Below are 19,509 nucleotides of genomic sequence, written 5' to 3'. Positions count from 1 at the left end.
TAAAGAACTTATTAAACTCAACACCAAAGAAACAAACAATACAATCATGAAATGGGCAAAAGACATGAACAGAAATCTCACAGAGGAAGACATAGACATGGCCAACATGCATATGAGAAAATGCTCTGCATCACTTGCCATCAGGGAAATACAAATCAAAACCACAATGAGATCCCACCTCACGCCAGTGAGAATGGGGAAAATTAACAAGGCAGGAAACCACAAATGTTGGAGAGGATGCGGAGAAAAGGGAACCCTCTTACACTGTTGGTAGGAATGTGAACTGGTGCAGCCACTCTGGAAAACTGTGTGGAGGTTCCTCAAAGAGTTAAAAATAGACATGCCCTACGACCCAGCAATTGCACTGTTGGGGATTTACCCCAAAGATACAGATGCAATGAAACGCCGGGACACCTACACCCCGATGTTTATAGCAGCAATGGCCACAATAGCCAAACTGTGGAAGGAGCCTCGGTGTCCATCAAAAGATGAGTGAATAAAGAAGATGTGGTTTATGTATACAATGGAATATTCCTCAGCCATTAGAAATGACAAATACCCACCATTTGCTTCAACGGGGATGGAACTGGAGGGTATTATGCTGAGTGAAATAAGTCAATTGGAGAAGGACAAACAGTTTATGTTCTCATTCATTTGGGTAATATAAATAATAGTGAAAGGAATATAAGGGAAAGGAGAAGGAATGTGTGGGAAATATCAGAAAGGGAGACAGAACATAAAGACTCCTAACTCTGGGAAACGAACTAGGGGTGGTGGAAGGGGAGGAGGGTAGGGGGTGGGGGTGAATGGGTGACGGCACTGAGGGGGGCACTTGACGGGATGAGCACTGGGTGTTATTCTGTATGTTGGTAAATTGAACACCAATAAAAAATAAATTTATTAAAAAAAAAAGAAATATCCCTGTAGATAAATAGATTTGGAAGCCATGAGTAGACAACATACAACCTAGAGCGTGTCTTTGACATCACCCAGAGATTGAGAATGTAGTGAGAAGAACAGAGAAGCAACGATAGAGCCCTTACCAACACCATCATATCATATAAGAAGTGAATGGGAACACATTTCCCTAAAGGAATCTTAGAAGAAATGATCAGAGAGGTGGACAGAAAGTCAAGAGGGAGTGTGCTCACTGAGGCTGAGTTTAAGAGATAGATTTAATGCTAAAGACATTGTCATCCACATCAGGTCACAGAAAGGTCAATAAAATCATGAAATTGTCATTAGGTGTTGAAGGCCGATGCTAAGCCTAGCTCCACAACTTCAGTGAAAACATGGGAGCGAAGATGGCCTGCAGGAATGTCCAATACCAAGTATTAAGCAAAGTAACACTTATCCTGGATGCTGTACCAACTAGGTCACACTTGGGATACTTTTTCCAACTCTAGGTACTATTGAGTGTTATATACTGATTAGAGGAGGAAGCCGTTGTACAGGTAAGAGTAGACAGGCAACAAGATTAGGTAGTAGAAATGGAAGATAAATTATAAAATTCAAGGCAAAACAAACAGGTCGTATCATGGGGAAATGATAAAGACAAAACAAAGAGGCACAGGCAGAAATATGGTGAATTACATTCTTTTTTTTTTTTAGTTTTTTTTTTAATTTTTTTTTAAATTTTTATTTATGATAGTCACAGAGAGAGAGAGAGAGAAGCAGAGACACAGGCAGAGGGAGAAGCAGGCTCCATGCACCGGGAGCCCGATGTGGGATTTGATCCAGGGTCTCCAGGATCGCGCCCTGGGCCAAAGGCAGGCGCCAGACCGCTGCGCCACCCAGGGATCCCTACATTCTTTTAACTATGATGCTGACAGTAGCCAGGAACACAGGGGGAATCAGACCCCATGGGGCGAGGGTCTGAGAACAGGGCATTCTTCACTTGCTATTGCTTTGCCAGAGGACTCCATGATGCAAACAGCATTATGAGAATAGCCACAAGCTAAAAAGGAAACCATAAATGGCGCAGAGCCTTAGGTGATCTCCCTTAGCTGGGAGAGAAAGCTTTCCATGTAAAAGTCTTAACTTGAACCTAGGTGTTCAAGACACACTTTGGGCTGCTGCTTCTCCTACTGATTCTTATCTGACTCAGTGTTAAGTAATAAATCATGTGAGTGAATAACACTGCCTTATAGAGTTTTCTCTTACGTTACTGCTTGAAGGAAAAACCTCAGGACCAGGATAAGGAAGGAGCTCAGTGATGAAGTGATGAACCATCACAAAGTGATGCAGGCAACCTATACCTACAAGCTCCCCTGCCCCTCAAAGGACTGGGCCCACTCAGAGTGGGGAGAACACGTGGACCCTTCCATGAGGAACCAACAAATAGAGAATTCTCGGAAGGTGTCAACCAAGAAATTCTCAGAAGTGGGTCTGGGGAGGGTTGAAACTAGAAAATGTCATAAAAGAAAACACAGTTGACTGAACTGGGAATGTGTAACCATCAAAGGACCACAGAATCAAGTTATATGTTTAAATAATTGACAAATGTGGTCTTAATCCTCATGGATGCAGGAAAGGAATGAGGGACAGAAAGTACTGGGGAAGCTGCTTTTTCTGATAAGAGGAACAGCTTTATAATTATCCAATCCTTCCCCAAATGGAACAGAATAACCTCAAAGTCAACAGCCTCTTCAACACAGAAAGTGTTAAGCCGGAAGCAAGATAAACTTTACTGTTAATGGAGATTTTTCATCATTCCCTTGGCCATCTAGAAGCACTTCGGTAACACTACATGCCTCTCTCTCTCCAACCCTCATGCCTCCTCAGGGGAAGAGCAGGGATAAACCAACTGAAGAGTTTGGAAAAAAGATCCAGGCCTATAAGTCAACTCCTGCTCTGCTCTGCCCTGACCTGAATGCAAGATGCCTGCAGCTGGCCGCTCTCAGTAGCCTGAGGAAGGTCTGCAGTTGTCCAGCCATGTAGGGACTGAGGGTAAGTTTATCTAATTCAGATCACCTTGGTAAATGATCTTAATCCATATTTTCCTAGCAGCTGTATCAGATTAATATTTAGATCTCCATCAACTTTTCTTTTTTTAAAGATTTTATTTACTTATTTGAGACACAGAGAATGGCACAGACATAGGCAGAGAGAGAAGCAGGTTCCCCACAAGGAGCCCGATGTGGGGTTCCATCCAGGGACATCTGGGTGGCTCAGTGATTGAGCATCTGCCTTTGGCTAAGGGTGTGATCCCAGGATCCATCTGTCAACTTTTCAATTGGTTGCAAACTCAGACAAGGAAAAGATATTATGATATTGCTTCTAAAACCTCCTATGTATCTATGAGGAATATTGTCCTGGGAAAAAGTTTGGACACATTCTAAAGTTGTTTTAAATGTAGGATTCTATGACTTTAATGACTCTTCAGGTACTCCTAGGACTTTCTAACTTAATGTCTTAATGACATTGCAAGTTCAATGAATCTAAAATTAAATTTCTCTTCCCCCCAAACCAGCTCACTCTTGCAACACACTCCACATTGCTGCATATCAAAGGTACAACTGGCCTTACATTGATTCAGATTAAAAAGGTTAAAGTTCCCAAATGGTAGAGAAGTTGAAAATATCCCTATCATAGTTGCAAATCAGTACCAATATCAGCAAGTGGTTGTCAAAAGCCCAACTCTGATTGCCAAGATTTAGTGAAAGTGTAGAGAAGAGAGGGCCAAAGTCAACATCCAGAGGTGCCATCAGGGGCCTGAGGGGTGAGGGGAGGGTGAGAAACTTATCATGAGGGCAAAGAAATAATTCACAAAGGAGATAACTAGGAAATGCCATGCCCCAGAAGTAAAAAAAAAAAAGCATTTCAAAAAAGAAGTATAAAATGCTACAGAAAGAGCACAGAGGATGAGAGGTGAGCATGGACTATTGGATTTGATGATTAAGAAATTCCTGGAATGAGAACAAATTTGTAGGGGTGGGGCTGAAAGGGCAAAAATTATTTTTCATTCATTCATTCAACCAACATTCATTGAGCGGTTGTGAATTCAAAGCATGAAAGACACTGTCCCTGTCCTAAAGACACTAACAGTCCAAGAGGAAAATGGAAAATAAGTAATTATACTTATTATAAGAGACAGAAGTGCCTCAGGAGCTCAAGGAACACATATGATGGGTAAGTAATAGAGATTCAGGGGAAGGACAGAAGAGCAAAGTTGAGCTCTGAGCTGTGCCCAAGCAGAAGCAAGCCAGTCAAAGAAGACGAGAAGGGGCTCTGTACAGAAAGGGCTCAATGGCTAGAAGGAGTTTTGGGGCGCCTAGATGGCTCAGTCCCATTAAGGGTCTGCCTTTGGTTCAGGTCATGATCCCAGGGTCCTGGAATCGAGGCCCAAGTCACGCTCCCTGCTCAGTGGGAAGTCTGCTTCTCCTTCTCCCTCTGCCTGCTGCTCCCCCTGCTTGTGTTCTCTCTTGCTCTCTCTCTCTCTCTCTCTCAAATAAAATCTTTAAAAATAAAATTGTTATAGTTTTGTACTTTAAAAAAAAATTACCCTCACTTGGGTAATGAGAGTTCCTTAGCATGACTGGAACCAATGATTCCCATGGGGAAATGGTGGAGACTGAAGCTGAGAGGCAGGGAAGGGCTAGAACATGAAGGGCCTTGGGGGGTGAGTTAAAGCCAGTGGTGAGTCAGTAAGTGATTTTAAGCAGGAAAGTAACAGGAATACATGTGACTTTAGAGGGGCATCTAGGTGACTCCCAGGACATCCAACTCTTGATTTTGGCTTAGATCATGACTTCAAATGTCATGAGATCAAGCTCTGCATCCAGCTGGGCACTCAGCTCAGAGGCTACTTGAGATTCTCTCGCTCCCTCACACTCAGCCCCTCCCATTGCTAAGTAGATAGATAGATAGATAGATAGATAGATAGTTGGATACATACATACATACATAAAAATTTTTGTGGCAGATTTCATTTGGTGGGCAAAGAAAATGAGTTGGGAAGTCAAGGTTAAGAGCAGATGCTGGGGGGATCCCTGGATGGCTCAGCGGTTTAACGCCTGCCTTTGGCCCAGGGCGCGATCCTGGAGTCCCGGGATCGAGTCCCGCGTCGGGCTCCCGGCATGGCGCCTGCTTCTCCCTCCTCCTGTGTCTCTGCCTCTCTCTCTCTCTCTCTCTCTCTCTCTATGTCTATCATAAATAAATAAATAAATCTTAAAAAAAAAAAAGAGCAGATGCTGGAAGACCCCATTAAGGAGCTTTGCCAATCATGTTACTGATAGGCACAAAGTACTAAAGAGAATGGAGAGGAGACAGAGAGATTACACATTACAAAGGAGAGAATATGCAGTAGGGGACAAAGAAAAGAAGTCAAAGATAATTCCCAAATTTACCTCGGTCAATTGAGTCAATGATGCCACTCATTTAGAAACAGAATACAGGAAAAAGAGAGGGTTGGAGGAAGGAAATGATGAGTTCTATTCTGGAAATGATGAATTGGCTTGTGCCTTTGGAACACCCAGATGGAGACTGGTTAAAAGCCATCTCTGAGGGTCTCAGTGATGGGTGGGAGGTAGAGTCAAGAAGTTTCACAACACATCTAAGGAGAGAAATAGAATGTTAACTCAGTAGAGAAGGAAGGAGGATTGAGAAATGTTTCAAAGGACTGAGTGAGATATATTTAGAGACATCAGGGAATAGATCAATGAAGAGAAAGCAATTGAAGATGATGAGACCAGGGAAGGCACAGTAAAGGAGCAGGAGTAGCAGCTCTCTACTTAATTTTACCTTGTGGTGTGATACAAGGAGAGTTGTCTTCTGAACATGAAACACAAACTCTTGAGTTAATTAGTAAACTGCTTCAGTGCAGATCTCAAGCCATCAAAAACAGATGGCAAACTGCTAAAATGAATTAGACTCCACCAGCCATTTCACTGGAATATTGTATGGTATGGAAAGAAAAACACTTGGCAAGACAAGAAGCATGAGTCAGGAATAAGTGTTGAGTGATGTGAGTCATGCATTTAAGATCAGTAAAAACCTGGCTCTGCTCCTGTTAATACTTGTGAGCTTCCCACCCCTCTAGTCACTCAGGCTCCAGATCCCCTATCAGGCTCCTCACTCCCTCTTTCACACCACATAGCACTGACCCCAGAATTCTGTTAACACTTTGCTTCCCTCATGGGTCCTTTCCTTTCCTCTGTGTGTGTGTGTGTGTGTGTGTGTGTGTGTGTGTAAGCATGCGTGCATGCTGGCAATGAGTTTGGGTTTTCTTTCAAATTTTTTTTAATTGATGTGTAGTTGACATGCAATGTTTTCACATTAGTTTCAGGTGTACAACATAGTGATTCAACATTTATATACATGACAAAGTGATCACTACAATAAATCTAGCTGCAGTTTGTCACCATACAATGCTGTTACATATTATTAACTCTATTGCCTGTGCTGTACATTGTCTCCCTGTGTCTTATTTATTTTATAATGGGAAGTCTGTACCTTTTAATCACTCTCCCCTATTTCACCCATACCTTCACCTTCCTCTCCCCTCTGGCAACCACCAGATTCTTCTCTGTATCTGTGTGTCCGTTTCTGTTTTGTTTGTTCATTTGTTTTATCTTTTAGAGCCCACATATCATGCCCACTAATGCTGTCCTACTGCTCATTGTTAGAGAACGCCCCTTCCACTTTCAGACTTCACCCCACCTCCATGACCCAAGTATGGGGGGAGGGTGAAGACAGGAAGAGGAAAGAGAGCTGCTTTCTAAATCTGCCATCATGTCACTGCTTACTTGTTTTAAGCCCAACATTGGAGTAGATCCTCAAGGCCTCAACAATATAGCTCCATCCCATCATTCCAATTTTATATCTTGCCGCTCCCAACATAAGTCCTTCATTCCAACCAAGCTGACCTTACTCAACCACCCCTGAAATTTTTCTCCCATTTTCTTGGTGTTATTTTTCTTTCAGTTCTTTCAACAAACATCCCATAGAGAGAAGCCTCTCCCTGATAGCATAGCACACTCCAGTCATTTTTATTTTTAAGTGAGATATAATTGCCATATAGGATTGTATTAGGTTCAGGTGTACAACACAATGATTCGATTTTTGTATATATTGCAAAATGATCACCACAATAAATCTAGTAATCATCCATCATCAGACATAGTTACAATTTTTTTCCTGTGGTGAGAACTTTTCAGATCTACTCTCGTAGCAACTTTCAAATAGACAGTACAGTATTATTAACTATAGTCACGATACTGTACATTATATTCTCATGACATTCATTTTATAACTGGAAGTTTGTACCTTTTGACTACTTTTACCCATTTTGTCCACATCCCACCCTACTCCTCTGGCAACCACCAATCTGTCTTCTGTACCTATGAGTTCAGTTTTTTCATTTTCTGTTTATTTTGTTTGTTTTAGATTAAGCATATAAGTGAGATTATATACACTATTTGTCTGTCTTTCTCTGATTATTTCATATAGCATAATGTCCTCAAAGTCCATCCATGTTTTTGCAAATGGCACGATTTCCTTCCTTTAAATGGCTGAATATGGGATCCCTGGGTGGCGCAGCGGTTTAGCGCTTGCCTTTGGCCCAGGGCACGATCCTGGAGACCCAGGATCGAATCCCACGTCGGGCTCCCGGTGCATGGAGCCTGCTTCTCCCTCTGCCTATGTCTCTGCCTCTCTCTCTCTCTCTCTCTCTGTGATGTGATTATCATAAATAAATAAAAATTAAAAAAAATAAATAAATGGCTGAATAATATTCTATTGTGTATATATATTACATCATTTCCTTTTTCTGTTCAAATGCCATCTGTTGATGGGCATTTGGGTTGTTTCATGTCTTGGCTATAGTGAATACTGCTGCAATAAACATGGAGATGCATTTTTTTCTTTTCAAATTAGTGACTTTATGTATTTTGGATAAATATTCAGAAGTGAAATTCCTGTATCAGGTGATATTTCTATTTTTAATGTTTTGAGAACCCTCCATACTGTTTTCTATAGAGTTTGTACAATTTTGCTTTCCCACCAAGAGTGCACAAGGGTTCCCTTTTCTTCATATCCTCTCCAACACTTATTATTTCTTGTCTTTCTGATGTTAGCCATTCTATCAGGAGTGAGGTGATATCTCATTGTGGTCTTGATTTGCATTTCCCTGATGACTAGTGATATTGAGCATCTTCTCACATGTATTGGCCTTCTGTATGTCTTTTTTGGAAAAATGTCTATTCAAATCCTCTGCTCACTTTTTAACCAGATTGTTTGATTTGTGCTACTGAGTTCTATGGGTTCTTCAATATACAGTTGACCCTTCAACAACACAAGTTTGAACTATACAGGTCTGCTTAGGTGTTGATTTTTTTTTCAGTACAGTGAAGTGCTATAAACATATTTTTTCTTCCTTATGATTTTATTAATAATATTTTCTTTTTTAGCTTACTTTATTATATAATATAGTACATAATACATGTAATATACAAATATGTGTTAATCAACTGTGTATGTTACTGGTAAGGCTGTTGTGGGGTTTTTTTGTTTTGTTTTTTAAAGATTCTATTTATTTATTCATGAAAGACAGAGAGAGAGAGGCAGAGACACAGGCAGAGAGAGGGAGAAGCAGGCTCCATGCAAGAAGCCCGACGTGGGACTCGATCCTGGGACCCCAGGATCACGCCCTGGGCTGAAGGCAGCGCTAAACTGCTGAGCCACCAGGGCTGCCCTGGTAAGGCTTTTGGTCAACAATTGGCTATTAGTGGTTAAGTTTTAGAGGAGTCAAAAATTATACATGAATTTTTTTAGTACAATGGGGTTAGAGCCCCTAAATGTTGCTCAAAGGTCTTAGCCCTTGGATATTTTGTATTTTGGATTAACCTCTTACCAGATATGATTTGCAAGTATTTTCTCCCATTCAGTGGGTTGTCTTCTCATTTACTGATGGTTTCCTTTATTGTGCAGAAGCTTTTTAGTTTGATAAACTCCTACTTGTCTATTTTAGCTTTTGCTACCTTGGCTTTTGGTGTTCCTTTTAGTAAAACTGTTCATCCTTTATCCCGACTCCTTTTCTTCATAGCATTTAACTCTGTATGACACATTCTTGCACATTTGTTTATTTGTTCACTCTTTCTTCACATAAAAATATAAGCCCCATGAGAGCACTACTATTTCCCCAATACCTAAAACAGAGCCTTGTACATTGCAGGAATCCAATATCATTGTTCAATAAATGAAATAAAATCTATTGAGTGACTGTGACAATCTTACGAACTGAGGGTAAAGAAGTAATCAAAACAGGTGTAATATCAGAACCTAAAAAAAGCTTTTACTTCAGTGGAAGAGACAGATTAAAAAACAAGCATGTTATTGAAAATTAATAGCTATTTACAATGACAAATGTTATGGAGGAAAAGAAAAAGGCCTTAGAGCGGGGACTGATTTTAGATTGAGTTGTCAGGAGACGTCTCTCTGACAAGTGACAATTAAGCTGAGACAGTAAAGAAAGCAGAAGAGCTAATCAAGCTAATAGTGGGGTGGAGAAGCATTCAGGACAGGGGCATAAACAGAGACAAAGCCCTCTCTAGGGTTTTGTGCATTCATTCCTGATATTTTCCTCTGTTGGGATGCTTGTTTCCAACCAAGAGTCATAGATGTGTAATGCTAGAAGTTGGTCTGAGAGGCCATCCAGCTTACCCTCTCTTTTTAACAGAAGAAACTGCAAGTACATACATACTCTGCTAGAGATTTCCAAAGTCTTTAAACTGAGGCTGAGAGAAGTTAGATGCCCTCTGGGATCTGCAAAGTGACAGAGCCAGCAGGACTGACTTTAGAACCTGGTTTTCCATGACTTTGTATTCAATGGTTTCTCCATCACTCAGATATCTAAATCCAACTTCCACTGAGAAATTACAATGTGCTGGTCATTAGTCTAAGTGTTTCATATTTATTAAATCATTTAATCCTCATAATAGCATATACAGGAGATTTTTTTTATTATTATCTACCCATACAAGTGAGACAACTTAAAAGAGATTAAGCAACATGCCCAAAGTCACACAGCTAAAGATAGTATTGGCCACCCACACTCCAGAGCACACACTCTCAATTTCCAAGTAGTTGCCTCTTTCTATGGTGTAGTTTCTTCATCTTAGGAACGAGATGCCAAAGTGGTTCCTGCTAAAATTAATGTAGTATCTTCTACAATTTGTCATTAAAACTTTATAGGAAAATAATTTGTAAAGTACTTAACTTAGTATTACCAATTAGAACAGAAGTGATAATAAAATCAAGGTCCATGGGCGGAACAGTCTTGCACCAAAAATAAGCTGATCCTAAAACAATTTTTAGATGTTTTGCTCCAGCTGCTTTTTCACCACACCACAGATCGAGCCAACACACACATAGTTCCTTGATAGAGCAAGGTTTTGGAATCTTCCTTTATCTGAAGTTCCCATAATATATGCCTATGAAACCTGGAACCACTCTCTGCTTCAGTGAATTGAGATCGCTCTGACCCCTGAGGTTATCAAAACATGGATTTAAAAAGTCATTGAGAATTCTCTTTTGTTTTACAATTCTAAGTAGCTTAATCCAACAGGCCTGAACCATCTGGTTCTTCTCCTGCAACATGGCACAAGTTTTAATAGCTATCCAGGGGTTTTAAGGGGTTTCTTTCTGAGTGAGAAGATGAGTCATCAACACTGAAGGTGATTTTATAACTCCCTGTAAGTTCACATGCTACTATCTTTTACAAACAAACAAAATATTATAGTTATTTAAAATGAAGGGCAGCAAAAAATAAAATAAAATAAAATAAAATAAAATAAAATAAAATAAAATAAAATAAAATAAAATGAAGGGCAGCCCTAAGACACTCCTTATATTATTAAGCTGATCAAACAATTTTTTTATTTTAAAACAACCACATTCATTACCTAACAAGATTATTTAGACTTTCCAAATTTGTCAACATGAGGCTTTCTCTGTATTGCTTGCCAAACTACACAGATACCAAAAGAAACAAAACAACCAAACTTACATTTTCATGGAAAATGGTCTTAGCCAACCCTCCAGCTAGCTCTGAATTTGAGAGATAGTGTATGAGTCCTACCATCTGCTAACTAAGCAGCCTTTCCCAATGGGTAAATGATACTAAGGAAAATGGTTATAAAACAGAACCTGACCTATTTTCATGGATTGATGTAACTGAACCTAAAAAGCAAGCCTGCAGTGTCGGTGTGTTTTCCAAGTTCAAATTGTATCACATTCCAGATTGCTGTTTTCAATTATTCCATCAAAAAATCAGACAACCTAAATTGTACAATCTCAATTTCTTTTAAAGACCAATACTTTTGGGACGCCTGGGTGGCTCAGCGGTTGAGCGTCTGCCTTCCGCTCAGGGCCTGATCCCAGGGTCACAGAATCGAGTCCCGCATGGGGCTCCCCATGGGGAGCCTGCTTCTCCCTCTTCCTGTGTCTTTGCCTCTCTCTGTGTCTCTCATAAATAAATAAAAATCTCTAAAAAAAAGACCAACACTTTCAAAAACTTTAAAGTTAGATCCAACTCACATTACATTTTCATGCTTATAACATCTTTTTTTCCTTAAGTCCTTGAGAATCTATAGCATTTAACAAGCTTAACAAATCCAGCTGTTTAGGATGTGAGTCTTAGAATCATTAATTTCCAGTTTTTCACTAGTAAATAAATAAAATCTTCATTATTTTATTTCCTTTGCATTATTTTTAAAGATTTTATTTATTTATTCATGAGACACTCAGAGAGAGAGAGGCAGAGACACAGGCAGAGGGAGAAGCAGGCTCCATGCAGGGAGCCTGATGTGGGACTCGGTCCCGGGTCTCCAGGGTCAGGCCCTGGGCTGAAGGCGGCGCTAAACCGCTGAGCCACCCCGGCTGCCCTCCTTAGCATTTTTAATGGACATTCTTGACAATTTATTTGATTGGGGAAAAAAATGAGAATATCCAAAAATAATGCTGTACTTTAGTGTCGTAACAAGATTTAGTCATTTTGAAAAGAAAAATATTATTCATCTACTTTTAAGGGTAATACAACTAAACAGATATAAATGGTTCCATTCCTTTTTTGTCTCAGAAGTAAAATATTCATGTACACATTCCATTTTTCTAGAATTCTCCAAGAAAAATAAACAGAATGGTATAGGGTTTATAATTTTAGTCAAGAATTAGCAAAATCAGGTCCTGGTCTGAGTTTTGTAGTTGTCTGACTTTGGGAATGTCATTTGATTTCTTAGATCCTTAGCTCCTAAAAAAGGTAAAATATCAGCACAGAAATCTCTACGTTCCTTTCTCAAGATCATGCTATGGTTTGAGTACTCTGGTAGACTCTATCAATATGATCCCAAAAAGACTCTATGTAGTCCCACATGAAAATGGGAGCAGGAATCAGGGTAGAAGGAAGGAGAGGAATCCTGATCATTCCCCATGATGTGATATCAGAAAATAATATGTAAAATGCAAAAAGTGGCAATGACTTTCATTGTTTTGAAACTTCAAGTAATCCAACATAAACTCTTCTCCATAAATTTACAGTTCAGTTGGAGAGAAGAGAGCAGGGAAGTTTTGCAGATCAAGTGCCAAGAGGGCTGAAATTGCCTAAAGTAATATTACTGGTAATCAATGAGGGAGTACATGAAACCACTTCTTCTGTATTATCAACCAAAACACTTCTTATGAGAAAACATGCCAGTTCATAGCTCATCATAAGTGTTGAAATTTCCATGTACAAGTCTGTATTAGGCCCTGGACCACTTAATGAGATGGTTTCCTGACTCTGGACACTGATCCTTTATTAATTGACATTTTGGCTTCTCTGAATTGGGAGAGGGAAGAGCATTAAACCAGAATTCCTTTGCAGCAATTATATACTGACTTCTTAAATACTTGCTTGCTTCTTATCTGTGGTAACTTACTCAATCCCCACTCAAAGTCCCCTCCTGCCTAGCAATTTGCAGTTAGACATGACAAATTTCTAGCCTAACAATATCAGTGAAAGACTTGACTGTGGGGTCTAGGGGAAACTGGCTTTTCTACAAAACAGGAATCGGCCAATCTTTTTGCTTCCTACCACTGGGTTTTTCACCCTTCTTCAGGCCTGATAAGTGAAGATATGGCTGGAGGTGGAGTAGCCATATTGCAACCATGAGGCAATAAGCAAGAAGATGCTAAGGACTACAGAGTGAAACAATAGTTTTTCATCATTGAGTATGATGTTAGTTGTGGTTTTTTTCATATATGGCCTATATTATGCTCAGGTATGTTCCCTCTAACTCTACTTTGTTGAAGGTGTTTATCATGAGTAGAGGTGTACTTTGTCAAATGCTTTTTCTGCATCCATTAGGATGATCATGTGGTTTTTATCCTTTCTTTTGTTGATGTGATATATTATGTTGATTGATTTGCAAATATTGAGCCACCTATGTAACCCTGGAAAAATTTCACTTGATCATGGAGAATGTTTTTTAATGTATTGTTGGATTCAGTTTGCTAATATTTTGTTGAGGATTTTTGCATCTATGTTCATCAGAGATATTGGCCTATAATTTTCTTCTTTTGTAGTGTCCTTGTCTGGTTTTGGTAACAGGGTAAAGCTGGCCTCGTAGGATGAATTTGGAAGCTTTCCTTCCCCTTCTATTTTCTGGGATAGTTTGAGAACAGGAATTAACACTTTTTAAAATGTTAGGTAGACTTCATCTCTGAAGCCATCTGGTCCCGGACTTTGTTTATTGGGAGTTTTTAATTACTGATTCCATTTCATTGCTCATAATCAATCTGTTCAAATTTTCTTTTTTATTATTTCTGATTCAGTTTTGGAAGGTTCTATGTGTCTAGGAATTTATCCACTTCTTCTAGGTTGTCCAATTTGTTGACATATAATTTTTCACAATATTCTCTTATAATCCTTTGTTTTTCTGTGATGTTAGTCATTACATCTCCTTCATTTCTGATTTTGTTTATTTGAGTCCTCTCTCTTTTTTTTCTTGTCTAGTCTGGTGAAAGATTCATCAATTTTGTTTATCTATTCAAAGAACCAGCTCCTGGTTTCATGATCTTTTCTATTGTTGTTAAGGTTTTTTAGTCTAAATTTCATTTATTCCTGCTCTAATCTTTATTATTTCCTTTCCTCCAGATGACAATGGTACTATATACAGAAGACCCAAAAGAGTCTACCTAAAAATTACCAGATCAAGTAAATGAATTCAGTGAAGTCACAAGATACAAGATTAATATATGGAAATCTGTTGCATTTCTATACACGATGAAATAACAGAAAAAAATTATAAAAATAATCATATTTATAATTGCATCAGAAAGAGCAAAATGCCTAGGAACAAACCAAGGAGGTGGAAGACTTATACTCCAAAAACCATAAAACCCTGATGAAAGAAAATGGCAATGATACAAACAAATAGAAATATATTCCATACTCATGGATTAGAAGAACAAATATTCTTAAAATGTCCATACTACCTAAAACAATCTACATATTTAAAGCAATCACTGTCAGAATACCAACAACATTTTTCAGAGCACTAGAACAAATAATCCTAAAAGTCGTATGGAACCATGAAAGACACCAAATAGCCAAAGCAAAACTGGAAGTATCACGATCCTAGATTTCAAGATATACTATATAGCTATAGCATGCAAAATAATATATATGTGTGTACACACACACACACACAAATGGAAAAAGACAGTCTCTTCAACAAATGGTGTTGGGAAAACTGGACAGCAACATCAAAAGAATAAACCTGGACCACTCTCTTACACTGTACACAGAAATAAACACAAAATGGATTATTAAAGACCTAAATTTGAGGTCTGAAACTCCTAAAAGAAAACACAGGCAGTAAGTTCTTTGACCTCAGACATAGAAGCCCTTTTCTGGATGTCTCCTCAGACAACGGAAGCAAAGAAGATATGATTGACAATTTGTAAAGAGGAAATTATGGGTGAAAATACCCTTATTCTAACTCCATGATATAGATAAAATGCAAGATTAAATACAGACACACAGATATCTTGTTCCCAAATATAATTTGACCTTAATTCTGTACATTTAGTGGGGTGTATTTAATACATGGAATTTTATAATGTGAAGCTGCCATCAATCAGAATAAAATCATATTTTATAGCTCTTCCACCACTTACCAGGTGATCTCACAAAGTGGAAGTTACTTATCTACCAAAATAGGAGAGAATATAACCAATAATTGGAATTATGGCTTATTTTCATTGATCAGTTCAATGACTTGTAAACTGTAACTACCCGATTCTTTTTTGAATTCACAATCTAAGGAAAAAAAGATAATATAAAAATTTTAACTATCTGAAAGTTGCAATAAGACAAGCCCATTTACTGGGATCCCTGGGTGGCTCAGCGGTTTAGCACCTGCCTTTGGCTCAGGTTGTGACCCCGGGGTCCTGGGATAGAGTCCCCCATTGGGCTCCCTACAGGGAGCCTGCTTCTCCCTCTGGCTGTGTCTCTGCCTCTCTCTCACTGTGTGTCTCTCATGAAAAAAATAAATAAATTTTTTTTTTAAAAAAGACAAGCCTATTTACATCTTAGAGTGAAGGCATAATATTACGATTACAAGATTAGGGATTAAAGATTAAAAAGTAAGTGCCGCAGGGATCCCTGGGTGGCTCAGTGGTTTAGCATCTGCCTTCAGCCCAGGGCGTGATCCTGGAGTCCCAGAATCAAGTCCCACATCAGGCTCCCTTCATGGAGCCTGCTTCTCCCTCTGCCTGTGTTTTTGCCTCTCTCTCTCTCTCTCTCTCTCTCTCTCTGTGTGTGTGTGTGTGTGTGTGTCTCTCATGAACAAATAAATAAATAAAATATTTTTTTTTTAAAGTAAGTGCCAGAGTATCTAAAATCTATTCCACCTTAAATGACAATGTATGCTTGATGGAAGAATGTTTTCCTTTCCTTCTTATTTTCTACAGCTTTACTTTCTCCACTTTTGATTGTTAGATTCATCTTATAACCATCCAAAAGGATGACCTCTTAAAAAATGAGTTGAATCCAAAGCTAGTTGTAAAAAGAACATATTTCTTTGAAATAGGATTTCCATCATTCATGTAAGGTTTATAAAACCACTAATTTTTTTTAGATTTTATTTATTTATTTGAGAGAGAGAGAGAGAGAGAGAAAGAGAGAGAGAGAGAGCACAAGCTAGGGTAGGGGTAGAGGAAAGAGGAGAAGCAGGCTCCCCCACTGAGCAGGGAGCCTGGTGCAGGGCTCCATCTCCGAACCCTGAGATCATGACTTGAGCTGAATGCAGACGCTTTACCAGCTGAGTCACCCAGGTGCCCCTAAAACCACTCTTTAAGTAGACATTGTGAAAATGACTAGTTACAATACGTGAATTCATACAAACCTGTGAGACTGCTCTTTCAGGTAACAGTGAAATGTCACATTCAGGAATCCCGCCTAGAAGAGAGGCTTTAGACAGACTGTGTTCAGGAGGAATGGGTTCTTCTTTAGCAGCTACTTTTACCTTGCTTCTCCATTTTCGCAGTTGAAGTTCATGTTTTAACATCTGCCATGACAATAATTGACAAATTCCATGTAATTGTTGTAAAGGTTAAAATGAGATGATATACATAAAGCGCAGTACCTGACACCATAATAGCATCAATTAAACATTATTTATTATTATCATCACCACTATCTTTGTCCATAGCATGTTTAATATTCTCTAGACACCAGAGCATTAGAGATCATTTCCATTAGTTGTCAGATATCATTGGCATAGGCAGCAACCTCAAAAATGTGGTCCAGCGTCCTCTTTTAGATGAGGAAGCTGAAACCCACAGAGTCAAGGTTTTGGTAATGACAGAACTGATATTTGGGGCATGGAACTGATATTTGGGCAAGGTGGTTGGCCCAGAGACCAAAAAAAAAAAAAAAAAAAAAAAGAAAAAGAGAGAGAGAAAGAGTCAGAGGAAAGCACTTGGGGACTTTCCTGATTTATTGTTACAAGAAGTCCCCATTTCAACTTTCAGTACATTCCTTAAAACCACATAATCAAGAAAAAGCCATAAGGGTAAGTAAGTGTTACATTTTGATTGGTGTGTGTGTATATATATGTATATATACATATAATTTTATATCCATATATGTGCCTAAGGAAGAGCACACATTGAAGAACTAGCACACAGAAGTGTTCCGTGCTTCTCTTCCCAGAACATACCTGCCATTCTCACTTTACCCACTTAAGTGAGTGACTGTAAGGTGAAGAAAGTGCATAGCTAGAAGAAAATATTTTCTCTAAACACCCAATTAATAATATACATCTATATTAAGAATAATACGGTATCATATATAATATAGTGTTTTATATATATTAATATGTAACACCTACTGCATGCAAAACATTATGTTCTGTGTATAGCGATGATTAAAAGAACAATATTGCTTCAGGGATGTTCAGTCCAAGAGGGGTGGAAAAGGGGCAGACTAGTCATGCACAGTCGCTTATTTCACCATTAGACAATCATTGATTAGGCATGGAGGGAGCCAGGGTCAAAACACTAGCTTAGTACACAGTGTTGAAAAATGCTGAACAGGGGCGCCTGGGTGGTTCATTCAGTCAAGCGTCTGACTCTTGATTTTGGCTCAGGCCACCATCTCAGGGTCGTGAGATCAAGCCCTGCATCAGGCTCCCTGTTCAGTGGGGAGTCTGCTTGAGATTCTCTCTTGCTCTCCTTCTGCCCATTTCCACATACCTCCCTCCCCACATGCATGCACTCTCTCTCTTTCAAATAAATAAATCAATCTTTTTAAAAAAGAAAAAAAGATAAAACACTGAACAAGCAGACTTAAACAGTGGTACATAAAGTACAAGTGTTAAACTGGCAACGTTTGAAACGTACTCCACCAAAGGCAAATGCTAGAGGACATCCCATAAGAACACCAATTCAATAGATGAAAAACTTCCAGAGAGGGAGAACTATGCTTTATGCATCTCAGTGTCCTCTGCAGAGTCTAGCACTGTTCCAAACATAAATATTTCCAATCTCTCTTTTCTTTAACCCTCTTGGTATGTATACAGTATCATCAATCTCAACATCTGAACCAGTGAGGGGTGGGAGGCGTTGACCCTGCCCTCCATGGAGGAACTCCAAAACAGGGAGTTTAATTTCTTATTTTTCTCTTTCTTATTTATCCCAACCTTGTTTTTTTTAATATTTTATTTTATTTACTCATGAGAGATACAGAGCGAGAGAGAAGATACAGGCAGAGGGAGAAGCAGGCTCCATACAGGGAACCTGACGTGGGATTTGATCCCGGGTCTCCAGGATCACGCCCTGGGCTGCAGGTGGCGCTAAACCGCTGAGCCACCGGAGATGCCCAAACTTTGTATCTCAATACTATTAATAAAACATTGCCTCTGAAGTAATACAACTAAAAAAAATTCCATTTTTCTATGTCTGATCCTAATAGTGTGAATATTTAAAACAACATTAAATAATAATGTACTAATAGCTTAAGCAAACTAGAGATATTTTTAAGTTTGGAGAAATTTGCTTGGGTCCTCTGTTTTAATTGCTTTAATTCCTAGGGGGTGTCTCAGTTAAGAATGATCCTTTAAGTTTAGCAATTTAGTAATTTTTAAAATAATTTGATATTAAAATTATAATTAATTCATTGAATATTAAGAATAATAATTTAATCTTATCTAGAAAAGAAAAAATTTATTCAGTCTTTATCATATCACAGTTTCTCTTCAATTTTATTTTTTTCTCTTCAATTTTAGACATCTATATCCATCTAAACACTTGCTTAAACAAAATTCTTAGTTGTTTTTTTTTTAATTCTTAGTTTTTAAAAATAATTTTAAACAAAATGTTGAAATGATTTTTTCCTCAGTGTTCATAGTTGAAATGAAACAACAAAATTTATTAGAAAATATTTTTGGTAGCTGAAGTAAAATTTAAATTATTAAATTAAAAGAGTAAAGACCCCATCAAAAGTATATAATATTGGGTCACCTGGGTGGTTCAGTCAGTTAAGCGTCTGACTTTGGCTCAGGTCATGATCCCAGAGTCCTGGGATCAAACCCTGCATCCAGCTCCCCACTCAGCAGTAAGGCTGCTTGTCTCTCTCTCTCTCTCTCAAATAAATATTTTTTAAAAGTACATAATATTCAGGATTTTAGTACTTTCCATGCATACCATTATTATCCGAAGCAACATCAGTATTCAGTTTCTAAAAAATATTAAGTTTCCAAGATACCATACCAGCTCATCTTCTCTCTTTTTATACTCATATCTTGCTTTATCTCTCCATTTAGTCAGGGTAATTATTAGCTTGTAATGGTGGCACATCTTTCGTATTCGCAATAGTGCTTCTAAAGAAGATTTATTAGATTATTGCATATATTTAAAGATGTTTCCAAAAAAATAAAGTGTATAATATTCTATCATGTTTATAATATAAACCAATATTATATTTGACAATCCTTGTTTGAGTTTTCATCTAAAATTAATTACTTTTGA

General features: G+C 38.4%; 1 protein-coding gene across 14 annotated transcripts in view; it reads right to left on the bottom strand.

Annotated features, from left to right (window-relative positions):
• FBXL13 (F-box and leucine rich repeat protein 13) overlaps nt 1-19,509 on the bottom strand; it is a 204,693-nt gene that overhangs the window by 157,624 nt on the left and 27,560 nt on the right. For 12 of the 14 annotated variants that reach the window (XM_049096636.1, XM_049096633.1, XM_049096637.1 and 9 more), the window contains 2 exons: nt 19,252-19,361; nt 16,386-16,547 (listed from right to left, as the gene is read on the bottom strand). In XM_049096636.1, the coding sequence (XP_048952593.1) occupies nt 16,386-16,547; nt 19,252-19,361 (272 nt within the window). The remainder of the gene's footprint in view (nt 1-16,385; nt 16,548-19,251; nt 19,362-19,509) is intronic. The other 2 variants (XM_049096642.1, XM_049096643.1) reach the window with 1 other exon arrangement.

This window comes from Canis lupus, chromosome 18 (assembly GCF_003254725.2).
Source record: "Canis lupus dingo isolate Sandy chromosome 18, ASM325472v2, whole genome shotgun sequence".
Taxonomy (NCBI): Eukaryota; Metazoa; Chordata; class Mammalia; order Carnivora; family Canidae; genus Canis; species Canis lupus.
The sequence above is the reverse complement of the archived record's forward strand: the minus strand, read 5'-3'. Positions and strand labels throughout refer to the sequence as shown.